Source organism: Pseudogymnoascus destructans, assembly GCF_001641265.1.
Source record: "Pseudogymnoascus destructans isolate 20631-21 unplaced genomic scaffold scaffold_27, whole genome shotgun sequence".
Taxonomy (NCBI): domain Eukaryota; kingdom Fungi; phylum Ascomycota; class Leotiomycetes; order Thelebolales; family Thelebolaceae; genus Pseudogymnoascus; species Pseudogymnoascus destructans.
In genome coordinates, this window is record NW_020167546.1 from 161770 (window position 1) to 179084 (window position 17315).

Genomic DNA, 17315 nt, shown 5'->3' on the forward strand with positions numbered 1-17315 from the left:
TCTTGAGTTTGATAGCAAACTGAGTGCAACGAATGTCAGTATGACATTCTAGCTATAGTAGAGGAAGCGATGCAAGTAATTCAAACAGTAGTAGGGGGATACTTAGAGAAGGATATATACAACATAGATGAAACAGGACTATACTAGAAGATGACCCTATTAAGGAGCTTTATAATAGCAGAGGTGGCTATAGGTTAGAAAAGAGAGAAAGCAAGGATATTAGTAGTTGTCTGTGTTAATTCAACCAGCACAGACCGATTTCCTCTATGGTTTATTAGAAAGGCAAAGACACTATGAGCTCTTCAAGATGTTAAAGTCATAGTAATGGTAGGCATTTAGAGATGGAATAAAAAGGCTTAGATGAATCAGTTCATTATAGCAGAATGGTTAAAGGCCTTCTATTTACAAGTAGGCACATCTCAATCAATACTCCTAACGATGGATAACTTCTTAGCACATATCGCTACTATTAAATCAACTCCTCCTCCCCTAAATAGCTGATTTATCCTCTTAATTAAGGTATCATTACTGCCCTTAAAGCATACTATTAGCAACAGTGGCTCTAGTATATGCTTGAATGTTACAAAGCGAATAAAGACTGTCTAAGCAATGAATGTCTGACTTGTTATTCAATGGCTCATTTGATCATAGACTCATGATGTTACAAACACAACTATCTATAACTGCTTTCAAAAAAGCACAATTCTCTAACGCCTAATTTAGCTTCTAATACACCCTCTTCCTAATATAAACAACCTTTATTAGCAAGTACAACAAGTTGGCTACATCCGCGATGCTATAGATCTCTTGAACTTCTTAAATCTAGTAGAGGAGGACATAGAGACAATGGAGGAGAGCATTACAGAGCCTATAGGGGAGGATATACTGTTAGAGCAGGTCATTTCATAATATATACTAGATACTAAGGCTTAAGATGATGATGAGGATGAAGAGCTTAATCCACAGCCTATACTAACACCACAAGCTGTACATCAAGCTATATAACGTCTGATTAAGTTCATAGAATCTAGGAATAGTAGCACGAAGGATGCAACAGTGTATTTACAGTCCCTTAAGAAGCTTTAAGAGAGAGTTAGGGCTTATAGTTGCTAAGTCTAAGGCATAGGGAACTTTAGATAGCTGGTTTATGTAAATAGCCTCATTTTATACAAAGCGATATATTCAAAGGTTAGCAGATGCAACAGAGCGACTAAATACACGCAATTTTCTACAACAACGTGATACTGATAATCTACGATCAATTGTTCAAGCTTGGAGAGTACAGCAAAAAGGCAAGCGAGCAATTTTAAAGGGTCATTTTCATATTTCTACAAGGGAATTGCAGCTACAGGTCATTGAGGCAGAGGAGGCTACTTGATAGAAGTCAATAGTAACAGGCAGTAGAACCACAAACAAGGCTATAATTGAGCGAAAGAAATAAAGAATCTATCGAAAAGAACTTAGAAGAAGTATCTAATTGTATTTTAATTGAGGATTAGAGTATATATAATTTTATTTTTGTTGTTGTTCATGACGCCACGACTTACGTTACTGCCACTCCACTACTACTGCCACTCCACTACTACTGCCACTCCACTACTTCCACCACTGTCACCCCACTACTTCCACCACTACCACTACTGCCACTAGTGCCACTCCACTAGTGCCACTCCACTACTGCCACTCCACCACTACTACCACTACTCCACTACTACCACTACTCCACTACTAAAAACTTACTGTACTTGTACTACTACGACTAACAATCTACTGACCCAAGTACCACCACCTGAAGCTCGACTCCGTCCGTGTCTCGTCGTACTCGCCCTTCCTATCCTATCCTGTCCTGTCTCGCTCATATCTCTCCTCCAACATCACCACCACCGAAACACCCGCGCTCGTCCTCCCTCCTCCTATGTCCTGTCCCACACATCACCAACCACATCCCAATTAGCTTCCCGCCCGCGCCGACACGACTGCGAACCGCCACGACCACCACCGGAACCCTTCACCCTTCACACGAAACTCCCAGACCCCGCAGGCAAGATGTGCTTCGGCGGCGGCGGTGGCGGCGGCGCGGACCAGGAGGGTCTGGCGAAGAACCGCGAGATCGAGAAGACTATCAAGGCTGATCAGAAGAGGGCCGCGAGGGAGGTCAAGCTGCTGCTATTAGGTGAGCAAAACTGCCCCTTCTCAATTCCCAATTCCCAATTCCCCTTCTCAATTCCCAATTCCCAATTCCCCTTCTCAATTCCCAATTCCCAATTCCCAATTCCCAATTCCCAATTCCCAATTCCCAATTCCCAATTCCCAATTCCCAATTCCCAATTCCCAATTCCCAATTCCCAATTCCCAATTCCCAATTCCCAATTCCCAATTCCCAATTCCCAATTCCCAATTCCCAATTCCCAATTCCCAATTCCCAATTCCCAATTCCCAATTCCCAATTCCCAATTCCCAATTCCCAATTCCCAATTCTCAACTGCCAATTCCCAATCCAATTCACACGAACCGACTCCCTCCCTATGACCTTTGTCGCCTCACAATTGCCGCGGCTAACAATGCGTGCGATCCCCAGGTGCCGGCGAGAGCGGCAAGTCCACCGTGCTGAAGCAAATGCGCCTCATCTACTCCCAAGGCTTCTCCAAGAGCGAAAAGGAGGAATGGCGCGCCATCATATTCAACAACATCCTCACCGCCTTCCGCGTCATCCTCGACGCCATGGAGGATTTCGAGATCCCGTTCGAAGGCCAATTCAATAGCGTGGGTCCTCCTCTCCTGCCCCGTCATTTCCGCTCCCGGCGCCATGGTTACGGGTTTCGCTTGGGACTGTGGCGGGCGTTGGTGCGTGCGTGTGTATGGATGGGGCTAACGTATGTGGTTGCTGCAGAAATGTATCACACTCATCCTCGTCGACCATGATTTGGGACCGAAGGACCCGTTACCGACGGAATATAAGACGCTGTTTAAAGGGTTGTGGTCGGATGCAGGGGTGCAGAAGGCGATTGAGAAGGGGAACGAATATGCTTTACACGATAACCTGAACTAGTGCGTACACCTTATAACCCCCTTACATCAACACCCCCCAATAGTCAATGCTAACATATTACTCCCTCCCGCAGCTTCTTCGAAGACGTAGACCGCCTATTTGCGCGCGACTACATACCTACAGATCAGGATGTGCTGCGCTCGCGCCTGCGCACGACAGGTATCACTGAGACGGTCTTTGATCTGGGGAACCTAACTTACCGCATGTTTGACGTCGGAGGACAGCGCTCTGAGCGCAAGAAGTGGATTCATTGTTTTGAGAATGTTAACTGTCTGCTCTTCCTTGTTGCCATTAGCGGTTACGATCAGTGTCTTGTTGAAGACAAGCATGGCGTATGTCTCCCTCCCCCTTTTTTGGCCCCAGCACACGCACCGAATCAGGGCGCGCTAACACCCTCTCTTAGAACCAAATGCAAGAAGCTCTCATGCTATGGGAATCGATCGTCAACTCGCAATGGTTCACGCGCTCGGCGCTGATCCTCTTCCTCAACAAGATGGATCTCTTCAAGTCCAAGATCAAGGACAACCCAATCACCAAGCACGGCTTCCCCGACTTTGTCGGCGACGCCAGCGACTCGAAAGCCACCTCCAAGTACTTCCTCGACAAGTTCAAGGCGCTCAACCGCAACCCTCAAAAGGAGGTCTACGGTCACTTCACCAACGCCACCGACACGAACCTGCTCAAGATCACCATGGATTCCGTCCAGGATATGATCATCCAGCGCAACCTCAACCAGCTCGTGCTGTGAGCCGCCCCTCCCGCGGCCGAGCGAGACGGCGGCAACCGCAGCGCCCCGGCCTTATGCGTAGGGACTGTTGCACGCGCGCGCAGGCCGTCTCGTTGCGGTGTTGTGTTGTGTAGTGTTGTAGTACCCTTCGCTGACCTTGTCACAAGAGCTAGATCAGAGGCGGAACCGTGCTGAACGAACAACCTTGAACGACCCTTTAAACGAAACAACCACTGTCCCGACACCGACACCGACACCGACACCGACACCGACATTACGCAAGTCTGAATTTTGTTTTTTATTGCATCCTCCCATAGCCCGCGCGAAATTCATTTTTTTTTGTACACTACCACCGACACTTCCGACAGGCGCGGCACCGAAGCTGTTTTGATTTTTATTTCGATCTCGGCTGGGGTTCGAAACTTCTTATCACTTTTTTTATTTTTATATTTCCTTGTGAAGGGCATCTTCTCATTCACTACTACCTTTCTTGTTGTTTTTTGTGTGTGGGTGGTTTAAAACTCTCTTGTTAGTTTTTCTTGAGCTTTTGAACTTTTATTTTTGCGAATGGGCCGGGTTTACTTTATTTTTGAGTGGACAGACATACCCCATGGATGGTTCTTTCTTTTGGGATGGGTTGTGGTGGGAAAAGTAACGTGGGCGGGAGGAGAAGGGGGGAAGATTGCTGGGGGGAGGGGCTTGAAGAGAAAAAGATAAATGGGCGCGTCAAAGTTCGTACGTCTGTATAGTGCGTTTGAGACGAAGGGTTTTATTGGATTTGAGTTGATGGGATGGAAATGCATGGGCTGTGAGGAAGGGAGGGGATGGTTTGAAGACGAGGGAAAGAGGGGGAGAAGATGGAAAGGGGAATAGGAGAAGGGGGAGAGTAAGGAGGTGTGTGTGTAGACTTGGAAATGATTGATTGATAACGAAGATCACGACCGCATTATCCACTCACATTCTCACCCTCTTGCGCCTTGTGAAATTTTGTATATAACCCGCGCGCGTATTTACTCCCTATACCCCTCCACCATTAAAACCCACCCACCTCTCACTCATTCCCCCTCCTAACCTCCCCGTCAACATCTCAACCCCCCCATCTCACCCCTCCCTCCGATCCCACGCCTCGCCTCACCTCCAATCTAGCGCCGCGCCGCGCCGCGAGGGCCTATCCTGGAGTACGGTACCGAAGTAGACGAGATGTGCACAGACCGACGGACCGTATCGCACGTCCCCTCTACCACTGTCAATGTTCGGATGAGTTGTTTATTTGGGGCGTACCTTGCGAGAGTGACGGGGTTACTGCAGTTAGATGGGGAGGGGAGGGTCTGTTCGGCGGGGTCTGGGCGCGGTGGAAGGGGAGGGGGAGGGGGGAGGTGCGCGCTACGCTGGTGGGCTGGACACTGCTTTGAGAACGGTGATGTGCTTGGTTTGGGGGGGTGCGGGTGGTGTGAGGGAGTAGTGGGAGGGAGTAGTAGGAGGGAGTAGTAGGAGGGAGTAGGGTATGAGATACGCACGTCTCCATATGAGATATACCCTGGATAGCATCTCAGAACTGGCAATCCTAGAAACGTACCCAGCGCACACACGCACAGACAGCAATCTCACATGCCTTTCCCTTCCCCTCCCCCTCCCTCTCCTCTTTCTGTCCCTCATACCCGAGATTGAAACAACCCCAGCCCCTCCGCCGATACTACAACCGGTTATACCCGTGCGCGCGCCGGCCCTTCACGCCAAAGCCAGCCCATCACGCTGCGGCTTCTTCGTGTAGTGCGAAGAGTGGCACGATGGGGCTAGGTCGGCGCGATGATTAATCTCGCTGATATGGAGATTGAGATGCGCGTATTCGTCCCGTAACGAACTGACTGCATCGGCCTAGAGAGATCGAGGTGTCCGTGCGGGGGCTTGTGAGGCGTCAGGGGAGGGACCCTGGTGGCTATTGCGCAGGGGACAGGGGGAGGGGGATGCGATGGGGGGTTGTGGCGTTCACCTGTGGCTGTTTGCGAGGTAGGGCCGGCCTGGATGGGAGGGGAGCGGTCGGATGTAAAGTGCTGTGCATGTTATCGTCCTGAGCTTACACGCTGTCTTTGCCGTCTTGTGTTGCGTTGTATCCCAGTCTAGTGATGATGATGATGATATTTATTTACGTCTAGTGTAACCCGCGGCCCTAGGACGTGCTAAGCTATGGGTTTATGTACAGAGTATGACCTTAGAGAGCAGTTCTTGCGTGTTTGCGTGGCTGTAAGGCCCGTTAACTAAGCGCCTTCCCTGCTAGTTAGGATGGTGTTAGGTTTGTAGTAGAGGGTAGTGCCTTAGAGGTTTGTTACGATGGTCACGGAGCATGATGCTAGTCTAGGTAAAGTAAGCTAGATTGAATCTAAAGAGAGAAGAAGAAGAACGCTTAGCGGTTCCTTGTAACCTTGGTGGCTACTATAGTTGCCTGTTGCCTAAGTGTTGGGGAAAAGAGCACGGGCACCGTGGGACCATCGGGCTCCCCAATGGGTGCTTGGCGTGAGCCGGTTGCCTCAGAACCCCGACGCACTGGGTTTTGGGCCCAAACCCTCCTGCTACTTAGGGCGTTTGGGTAGGCCCTCCGAATAACATAAATAATACGTAGGCTCCGTAGATAGTGTAGTAATTCAATTGATCTAATCGTCGGTGTTCGCACCGACCACCTTACAGGTGGTCGGCGAAAGCGAAGTGCATCCGGAAAGCGAAATTGCATCCCGCCAGCCAGATATCATTAGTAACGTACACATGTATAGCGAAAGCGCCAAACAAGCGAAAGCGCCAAAATTATCTACCCTCACGACAAACATTGCGATAAATCTACCACAACATTAGAAATCAATTGAAACTACTCGGAGTCCTCTTCCTCAGAGGTGTCTATTACAATCTGACACGTGCGCGCATTGTGCCCAGTCTCACCACACTTGCCACAGCGACGGGCACGGGTTTCTTCCCTTGGCTTCCGACCACGGCTTGCCCTTATTTCCTGCTCTACCCGCTGCACAACATCCCTCTCATCCTGTAGCTCTTGCGCCCCTTGTTGACTAAGTGATCCTCCTTGCTGTAGTCGTGTTTTCCTAGCTCTCCGGCGCTTGCTTAGTACTTCATTTGCCTGTCGTAGGTTTTGGTTCTCTCCCTTTAGCAGTGCTAATTGATGCATTATTTGCGATGCACCCTTTGTAAACTGGTCAACAGCTGCATAGATTGAGGTTGGAGAGCTATTTTGATGGCGTGAAATCCGAGTTTTAATAAATGTAGACTGTGACATAGCTTCAATTGGGTTGTTTGGTGTCTGAGAAACCCAAGGTTGAGCAGTACCTGGGCGGGAGCTTGGAGGCGTTGGTGTCCTTAACTTAAGATCAAGTGTAGATATCACTCTCTCAGGGTCAAATGGAAGAAGCCCTGCCCCTCGGAACCCGCCTCGAATGTTACTTTCCGTCATTGTAGTGTTAAATGCAGTGTGGAAGGCAGGAAAGAAGTCATCCTTTGTAATATGAGAAATATGAGCCTGCATCATATCTTCAATTTGCCGACCATAGGCCTGCTTTAACGGGCCGAAACAGCCAACATCAAGTGGCTGGAGTAGATGAGAAGAGTGAGCAGGCATACAAAGCGTAATAATGTTGTGTTCCTTGCAGTACTCCTCAAACTCATCTGAGTGGTGGCTCTCATGACCATCAAGGACTAACAAGCGATAACCACCAACACTCCGGGCCTTTGTATGCTTCTCAAAGTGCTGAATCCAATCCATGCCTCTCCCGTTTGTAGTCCAGCCATTTTCAGTAACAGAAATCACCCAATCGCTTGAAAATCCACTATTCTCATACCAAGATGTAAGGTGGTTTTTGCCTGCAACAATGATAAATGGTGGTACTGCCCAACCTTGAGAACTAACGCCTTGGATTACTGTAACCCATTCCCGATTACCAGGCTGTACCTTCTTTGCTTTTGCCCGCCCGTCTGAGCTTGTTACAACCATAGCAGTTGAGATAACGCCCATCATAAACCCAGTCTCATCAAAGTTGTAGATATCTGCTTCATCGATACCATATTTCGCAATTGTGTTACGCACAAGCTCAAACCAGCCATTAATAACTTCTGGATCTTCGCACTTAGCCCTCTGGTAGTCGTATTTGCGCTGAAAGCGTGTCTGGAGCTCTACACGCCGCTTAACAAAGTTTGAAGCCCAACGCGACCCAACGCGTGACGCGTCGCGTGTTGCAAGTAGTCGACTTGCCATATCTTCAACAACAGACAGCCGAGGAGGAAACCCTTTGGCAGCTAGGTCGAGTATATACTGAACAAGGACGGACTCCTCTAGGTTAGTTAATTTCCGTGAGTTGGCTTGGATATCGCGTCGTGAAGGTACACCTTCTAGACGACGACCTAGCTTGCGGTGGTCCACAGAATAGATCCTAGCAGCAACTCGAAGGCGTAACTTTGGGTCGCTTTGCATAGCCTGGATAGCTAGCACTAATTGGCTTTCATCGTTTTTATGGGGCATGTTTTGTTGTTGAGGAATTTAACATTTAGTTGGGGGGTTTGGTCACCGCATCATTTTGGCGCTTTCGCTTGTTTGGCGCTTTCGCTATACATGTACGTTATTCTTACTTTAAAACAACCCTGAATCCAAATTCTCTTCTGTCCTGTCTGTAAATATGTCCTCATCCAAACTGTCATACTGACATTCGTTGCACTCAGTTTGCTATCAAACTCAAGAGCAAACTTGGAAATCTCCTCCTCAAACCTACAAGTCACTATACATATTTTGGCTTGTCACACCAACAACAAGAGCAATACTACTCAACGATTGCTACAACCCTCTATGATTCATTACACGTCATCGCTCCTTAGTTACTGGGCTGATATGACCACATAGCATATCTCTACAACCCTCTATGATTCATTACATGACATCACTCCTTAGCGTTGAAGGAGGAGGTTGCTCAGACTGATTGGTTGGGCATGTGGCTCGCCAACCGAACCGGGTTGCGGACCACCCACAAATCTGTAGATAGCTTCACTCAAAGCAACAATACAACACATATTCCAGTGAACTGTTGTTCAACTCAACTTGATACTTATACTACCGCTGCAAGTGATATCATACACTTCAACAGGTTATGAGCCTGACTATCGCAAAGCCAAAGTTATCATATTCAGAGAAGTGCTCATTACAGCACATACAATCTGAATTCATGGACAAGTGCTAACATAAAGCACATACACTCCATGAAAACCTCAAGACGAACTTGCAGCCTCTGGCAGATGATCGATTCAACTAAGAAGAGGAAGAACAAGATCAATTCTACAATCTAGGAAGCCCCAGATCGAATCCATCATCCATCATCCAACTCTCACAAACTCGAAATTCCTTATACAAACACACAAGACCTTTCACAATGGGTGAAGGCAATGGAGGTCGGAATAACCTCCCAGAGAACATGAAACTCCAAGGAGAGGAGAATTACATACAATGGAAAACTGCAATGGAGGACCTCGCGGATGCCAACGACCCTGTCCGTTTCGTACACCCAAAAGGCAAAGCTCCTCCACAAGCAGATGAGTTCGATGAGAAGGTGGACATTGAGAAACTCGCCACATGGAAAGCATGGAAAGCAGGAGACGCATCGATGAAACTCATCATCCAAACTAATGTGAAGAAAACACCATCACAGCTGCTTGCAGGTTGCAAATCTGCACGCGAAATGTGGGTAATCTTACAGTCTCAATATGAAGGCACTGGTGCTGTGCTCAACTTTAATGCAATTGAGACATACACCAAGATCAAGTACGAAGATTACGCAAACCTCGAACAGTTCATTATTGGCTTCAAAAAGGCAATTGAGAAACTTACCAACCTCGAGATCCCTCCACCAGATGTCTGGCACCCAATCCTCTTCATCATGGCACTCTCAGATGCATGGCCAATATGGCAGAACGCCAGCGCTCGAATACACGCAGTGAAGCAACAAAGCTTACACTTTCTGCACTTATTGAGGACATTACAGATTAAGCCCGAAAGAAGGACAAGAAAGAGGATGGAAGCGCACATTACAATGGAAAGCCAAATCAGAAAGGGAAGCCAAAGTCAAAATTCAAGGACATAAAGGGCAAAGGAGGAAAGATGTGCAAGAACTGCAAAAATCTGAATGCAAGGCACGAACCTGAAAACTGCTTCGTCACAAACAAGAAGCTTCAACAGGAATGGGAGCAGAAAATAGGAAAGAAGTTTACACCATTCAATGCATTAAGCAACAAATCAAACAAGCTAAAGAAGGCAAAGAATGACAACTCATCAGATGAAGAAGATGAAGATCGTCAATTTGGCAAGAATGCCACCACATACATTTGTGTTCAACTCAACCACTCAAGGTCGCCAATTCAAAATGGCACATTATTTGACACTGGAGCAGAGACACATATCGCCAGCTCAATCGAGGAATTTAACAGTGGCACATACGAAACCTCATTGACTCTTCCATCCATTGACACAGCAAGTGGCATCACCAAGCCACTTGGTCAAGGCGAAAGAACATTGCAATGCGCAACAGATGATGGAGACATTCACACCCTACACCTTACCAAAGTTCAATATCTGCCAAATTGTGGAATGAACATTTTTGGAGCTCGAAAGCTCTTAGGAAGGGGTGATTTACGGATCATGGATAAGAATCTTGTACTCAACAAGGAGGGTATTCCAATGTTCCGCTTTGATAAGAACATGATGATAATTGAAGCATTGCGTACATATGCATTTCCAGCAACTACTCACAAAGATGAGAAGAATCCTCCACACTCAATTCGACTCTGGCATCGTAGATTTGGACATCTTGGACTTGTGAATGTACAGAAGACCTCAAAAATGGTGAGAGGCATGGCAATCTCTAATGAGGAAGACCTTACGCCACAAGAACAAGAAGATGAAGCTCTCCAATTGTGCGATCCATGTGAGAGAGGAAAGGCAAAGAAACACATCTGCAAGCAAGCTATAACTCGGAACTTGCAACTGTTCGATGAAGTGCACATTGACGTGGTCATTGTTACGATGGTCACGGAGGTCAAGAAGCCAGTCCGGAGAATAATAAGCTAGATTGAATCTAAAGAGAGAAGAAGAAGAAGGAAGGAAGGAAGGTGAGGCTATTCCTCGTAATATACAGTTGTCTGCTTAGTGGTTGTAGCCTTGGTGGCTAAGGCTGCACCCGTAACAACCGTAACAACCGTAACAACCGTAACAACCGTAACAACCGTAACAACCGTAACAACCGTAACAACCGTAACAACTGTAACAACCGTAACAACCGTAACAACCGTAACAACTGTAACAACCGTAACAACTGTAACAACTGTAACAACCATAACAACCGTAACAACTGTAACAACCATAACAACTGTAACAACCGTAACAACTGTAACAACTGTAACAACCATAACAACCATAACAACCATAACAACCATAACAACCATAACAACCATAACAACCATAACAACCATAACAACCATAACAACCATAACAACCATAACAACCATAACAACTGTAAGCTATAATCGTAACACTACCCCTCCCCTACTAAGATTGATCTCCTGATCAAGAGTAGGATCATTGTGGCTTCTGTGGGTATTTTCAGTGGAAAGCTTGTGTGAGTTCAGGTGCATTGTTGAAGTTTGTAGCGGGATACCAAGTATTGTCTGGTGGGTGGTTCTTCCATGCTGCCATATAGAACAGCTTCTTCTGTAGGAATTTAGAGTCTAGGATTTCTTCAACTTCCCATTCAAGTTCATCTTCTATAATGATTGGCAGGGGTGGTTCATGGTGCAAGCCTTGTAAAGCATCATCTGAGTCAAGTCAGAAGAGGTTGCTGTGAAAGACAGGATGTATCTTCATGCTTGGTGGTAGTTCTAATCGATATGCCACTTGCCCAATTTGTTCGAGAATCTTATACAGACCAACTTGCTTCTGATCGAGTTTCTTCAATGGCCTCTGAGTCCTGATATTTCGTGTAGATAGCCATACTTGATCTCCAACCTGATATCTTGGTGCAGCTTTCCTGCGTTGATTTGCGAATGTCTCCATGCGAGTTTGTGAGAGTGTGATTTGGTCTTGCAGAAACTCCCAAATATCTTTCATGCTTTGTATCATATCCTTGTGTTCCTGTGGCGCTATTTGGAACTCGCTGTTCTTAATATCAAAACTCATTCTTGGCTCGAAGCCCTTATTTGCAAAGAATGGACTGATTTTTGTAGAGTCAGAAGGTAGAGCATTTGCTGCAAATTCTGCCATGCAAAGATATTCGACCCAGTCGTCTTGGAGATAGTTAACATGAGCTCGTAAATATCGTTCAAGTTCTGCATTGAACCTCTCAGTTTGCCCATCCGTTTCTGGGTGGAAGGCAGTAGACAATTTTGTTATAACTTTCCAAACTTTGCAGAGGATTTTCCACACTGCAGCCACGAACTGGGGGCCTCTGTCTGAGATGATCGAATTTGGTAAACCATGGTGTTTCCATACATGTCGAAGGAGTAGCTGTGCTGTTGCTTCTGCAGTTGTGCCTTCTTGGCCTGCAAAGCATGGGATAAAATGTCGTTCTTTTGTAAGTCGGCATGCTACGACAAGGATAGCATTGTTTCCTTCACACAATGGCAATCCTGTAATAAAGTCGAGTGATATGTCCTGCCACGGCTGGCTGCCAACAGGGATTGGTTGAAGAAGTCCATTATAAGTATCTCTTGTAGGTTTTCTTTTGCAGATATGGCAGTTCTTGATGTATTGTATAATTGTCTTATCCATCCGGGGCCAGTAATACTGTCTTTTGATGACCCGAATCATCTTCCCAATGCCAGGGTATCCCATTGCTGGTTGGTCATGAATTTCTTGTAAGAGTTCGACATGAGCACTTTCTGGAACCCAGACTCTATTATAATATAAGAGCCCTTCCTTCACCTCGCAATATGCTAGAGCTATGTCTGGACTGTTTCGTTCTCCATTCTGAAGCTTCTGAATAGTGTCTTTGCATAAGCTGTCTTGAAGTTGCGCAGTTTGGATTTTGTCTAGAATACTTGCTTCCTGTAGGTGGACTGGCGCGAGTTGGATGTCTTGATTCACCTTAGCATCTTCAAATTTCCTTATCTCTTGGAGGTCTGGATGGAGTCTCTTGAGTGGTAGCAGGGTTTGAAGTTGTTGTTTTTGGTGGTCATCTTCTTTGTTCCCTTCTGGTCTATCTCCTGGTCTTCGAGTTAATGCATCTGCTTTTCCGTTCTGTTTCCCAGGTCAATATATAATTTGAAAGTTTAACCTTGACAGAAACTCAGCCCATCGAGCTTGCCTTCAAGTAAGCTTCTTTGTTGTCATGAAGTATTCAAGACTCTTGTGATCTGACAAAACTTGGACTGGCATTGCTGTGCCCTCGACTTCTGGTCTCCATGCTTCGAAGCATCTGATGATGGCGAGTAACTCCTTGTCATAGATTTCGTAATTGTATTCTGCAGGTGCCATCTTTTTCGAGAAGAATGCAACTGGATGTAGGATTCCCTTGTCATCTTTCTGTGACAGTACCCCTGAGGAAATAAAATCTGAGGCATCAGCTTCAACATAGGCTGTCTTCTCTCTATCGAAATGTCGTAAGACTGGGGCTTCTGTGACAGTCTTTTTCAGAAGTGTGAATGCTTCCTGATATGCTTCTGTCCATTCAAAGACATGGTCTTTTTTCGTTAAGTTGACGAGTGGTTTCATGATGTTTGAATAGTTCTTGATAAACCTTCGATAGAACACACAGAATCTGATAAAAGCTTGCGTGTCCCGTAATAATTTTGGTGCTTTCCAATCGAGTATAGTGTTCACCTTTCCAGGATCCATGCGAATTCCATTAACTCCAATGATGAGTCCTTAGAATTTTGTCTCTTGAATGAAGAATTCGCATTTTGCTATATCTGCTTGTAGTCCTGCTTCTCAAAGCTTTTGTAGAACCATTTTGACATGCTTAACATGTTCCTCCTTACTTGTGCTATAGACAAGAAAATCGTCCATGTATGCAGTGACGAATTTGTTTATGTATTCCATTAATGTTTCATTCATATATCGTTGGAATGTTGCTGGGGCCATTCGTAAGTCCAAATGGGAGAACTTTGTATTTGTATGATCCAAATCGAGTTTTGAATGTTGTCAGATCTTCGTCCTCCTCTGTCTGCATGCGAATTCGATTAAAGGCATGTCTAATATCAATCTTTGTAAGATATTTGGCACCCGTGATTTGAGCCAATGTTTCATCAATGAGTGGAAGTGGGTATGAGTCTTTCCTTGTGATCGCATTTAGTTTGCGATAGTCTATGCAAAATCGAAGTCCACCTCCTGGTTTGCGTACAAATAACACAGGTGAGGCAAATGGTGCGTTGCTAGCTTCGATGAATCCTTTGGTAAGATTGTCCTCCACGTATTTCTTCACAAGATCAAGCTCTTCTCGGGACATGTTATAGAGTGGTGCATGCCCTAGTTTCGAGTTCCCTTCTAACACAATGTGATGGTCTGCATATCTGTGAGGCGGGAGCTTGTCTGCAGCCTGTTTTGAGAACAGATACTTATGGAACTCCTTTGGGAGGATCAGTTTTGGGTCGATTTCTTTCGTTTCCTCCTTTGCTTGTTCAGTGAGTATATCTTTAAATGATACTGCAAAAACCTTAGCTCCTTTCTGCTTCCGAAGCATATTGAATGGTGCAGCTCCAATCATTGTAACAGTGCATTTGTCTTGTTCTTATAATGAGGTTGGAGGGCTGGCTTCAGAGCTTCTTTATCTTGTATTTCCTTCTCAGCTTGGGGACTTGTAGTTTTCACTTTTAAAGTGTCTGTTGGTGTAGTGTGCTGGCAGTGACCCTTTGTAAAGATGACGTGGTCGTTTACCATATTGAGTGTGACTCCATGCTGCTTCATCCAAGCTTTCCCAAGAATGATAGAATGTTTCCCAAGAGTAGTAATGAATAGAGGGCATAGACTTTCAACGTGATCTCCAATTTGTAGTCGAGGGTATATAGCATGCGTAACTGTAGGTGCTGCAACTCCATTAAATCCTTCAATGTTCTTTGGTTTTATAAGTTGGATAGGAGAGATGTTCTCAATTTCACAAATTCGTTTTGCATCAACAGCATTCACAAAGCTTCCACCTGTTGCACCGCTATCCATTAAGGCTTGCATGACAATTTGATTCCTTCCTATTCTGCAGGTAGCTAAGAATGGAGTGTCATAGTCGAAATGGGATAATGATGAGGCAGAGGAGGCAATTCTTGCTGTAGAACCTCTAGCAACGTCTTTTCTAGAGGCTATTCTTTTCCCGACTCATACTGGGTAGGATCCTCACTATCAGAGATCTCATTGAGTCTGCCTTTCTGTTTCTGAGGGCAGTCATGAGCACGATGGCCGCTTTCATGGCAATGGAAGCATTTGCCAAGCTTCATGGGCGATTCTTTCTCAGGATCTTGGTGGGGAGAGCGGTAGAGCTTCTTCTGTGGTGCCACTATTTCAACAGCAGTACTAGCAGTAGGGCTCTGGCCACTCTGCTTCTGGTAGGCGAATGGCTGTGGCTTCATTCTCTTCTCCTTTTCTTGAATTCTCTGTAGGTTTTGGTCCACAAGCATGCATTTCTTCGCGAATTCATGTATAGTGGTAGCTCCCACTTCTGCAACAAGGGCTTTCTGCATGCCTTGGTTGATTTTAAATTGGAGATCGTCAAGCAAGGTCTCTTCTGAGTAGTCCAGCTCTGCAGTGAGTCTCTGGAATTCAGCCCAGAATGTTGTGAAGGTATTCTTGCCTTGGTATAACTTGTGATACTCAGTTTGTGCAGTGCGTCTCCTATCAGGGTCGCTAAACGCTTTCTCGAGGAGTTGGAGGATTTCTTCTGCTGACTGAAGAATGTTTGGTGAGGTAATGCGAAGCCTTGGGTTCACATGGCGAACTGCGAGTCCTCCTAGTCTGCTTTGGAGATAACTCATCTGCATCTTGTCATTTGGGAAGTGGTCAATGTTGGCTTCCAGCTTGAGTCAGATCTTCACAACCCAGTCTTCAAAAGCTGGTTCAATCCCATCCATAAGAATAGGAGGATCCGGAATGCGAGCAGACTGGCGAGGTGCTGCATTGCGAATAGGAGCTGTATTCTCAAGATATTTTTGAATGCCTTGCAGTTCAGTAATCTTTTCATCCTTGTCTTGAATTTCTTCTTGGAGCTGTAGAATAGCATCATTTCGCTCTGCAATAGTAGCATCAGAAGCTTGACCGACGATGAGGTAGTCCTTCATAATGGCTTTCAACATTGACCAGGCATACTCTTGGCTGCTAGGTGACAGCTTTTGGAATTCAGTGTAGGTGTTGACATTCCAATTCCTCATCTGGTGGCCGTTTGATAGTATAGACTGGTGTCTTTCTTGAGCTGTTTTGCCCATCCTCTTGAAATCTTCTTGGGCTTCGAGGAAGTCATCTTGAAGTTCATCTCTCTTCTCAGACTCATCTGCCAAGGTTGTTTTCTCATTTATAGACTCATAGTCTTCTGGGTTTCAGTCAGCCATCTTGGCTTTTTCTTTGGCTGTGTGTGCCATAGCAGCTTTGCTATTCTTTCGGTTTTTGTATTCAGTAGATCAGACTCGTATCGCCAAAGGCCCTATTGCGCAGTTTGTCGACTGTAGGAGCCACTCGAGAGGAGCGCACTTCCCTCACAGCTATATTCCTTGTCGAGGGAGCATTGTGAAAGGTCTGATCTGTGACGTCTGTGGTGTTCTGGTGTTTCTGGTGTGTTCTGTGGTGTTCTGGAATCGACTTTAGGATATGGTTGTAGGGTTTCCAAAGAAGGGAATTCAAATTTCAGTATCAAGGTTCAGGCTCAGAGAGCAAAAGAAAGGTGAGATTCAATCTTATGTTACGATGGTCACGGAGGTCAAGAAGCCAGTCCGGAGAATAATAAGCTAGATTGAATCTAAAGAGAGAAGAAGAAGAAGAAGGAAGGAAGGAAGGTGAGGCTATTCCTCGTAATATACAGTTGTCCGCTTAGCGGTTGTAGCCTTGGTGGCTAAGGCTGCACCCGTAACAACCGTAACAACTGTAACAACCGTAACAACCGTAAGCTATAATCGTAACAGTCATGAGCCAGAAGGAATTGGAAGGAAGAAGTATGCAACCATTTTTACAGAAAAGGCAACCACAGTCCGTTGGGCTTACTTCCACAACTCGAAAAGCGGTGCATACAATGCACTCCTCAAATTCCAGAAAATGGTTAATACACAGTTCAACAGAGTCTAGGACGAAATTGAAAATGATAATGAAGATGCATCTATCACACTGCCTTATAGAGCCAGGGGTGAGACGAATTATGATAAACAGCTAATTCAGCGAGTCTCCAAAACCCAGGATGAAGAGCATCATTCAGAAATTGAAACTGATAACGAAAACTCAATCATACCTGAACCAGAGCTTGATGAATCAGACCAAGAAGTTGATGATGAAGATACAGAGCTGTTACTGACTGTTACAGTGAGGAGAACTCAAAATGTATACAC

General features: G+C 45.7%; 2 protein-coding genes across 2 annotated transcripts; one reads left to right on the forward strand and one right to left on the reverse strand.

The window, feature by feature from the left end:
• The first annotated feature begins 2423 nt into the window (after positions 1-2423).
• Positions 2424-4453, forward strand: GNA2 (G-Protein alpha subunit). Its single transcript, XM_024472284.1, has 5 exons — positions 2424-2763; positions 2891-3048; positions 3123-3381; positions 3453-3793; positions 3944-4453. Exons 1-5 carry the CDS (start codon positions 2617-2619, stop codon positions 3969-3971), a joined length of 933 nt encoding a protein of 310 aa, XP_024320358.1. The 5' UTR covers positions 2424-2616; the 3' UTR covers positions 3972-4453.
• Positions 4454-10925: 6472 nt separating this feature from the next.
• Positions 10926-11315, reverse strand: VC83_08742 (uncharacterized protein; the record flags this gene model as incomplete). The annotated part of the gene is made up of 1 exon (XM_024472285.1): positions 10926-11315. One exon carries the CDS (start codon positions 11313-11315, stop codon positions 10926-10928), a length of 390 nt encoding a protein of 129 aa, XP_024320355.1.
• Between the last annotated feature and the right edge of the window lie 6000 nt (positions 11316-17315).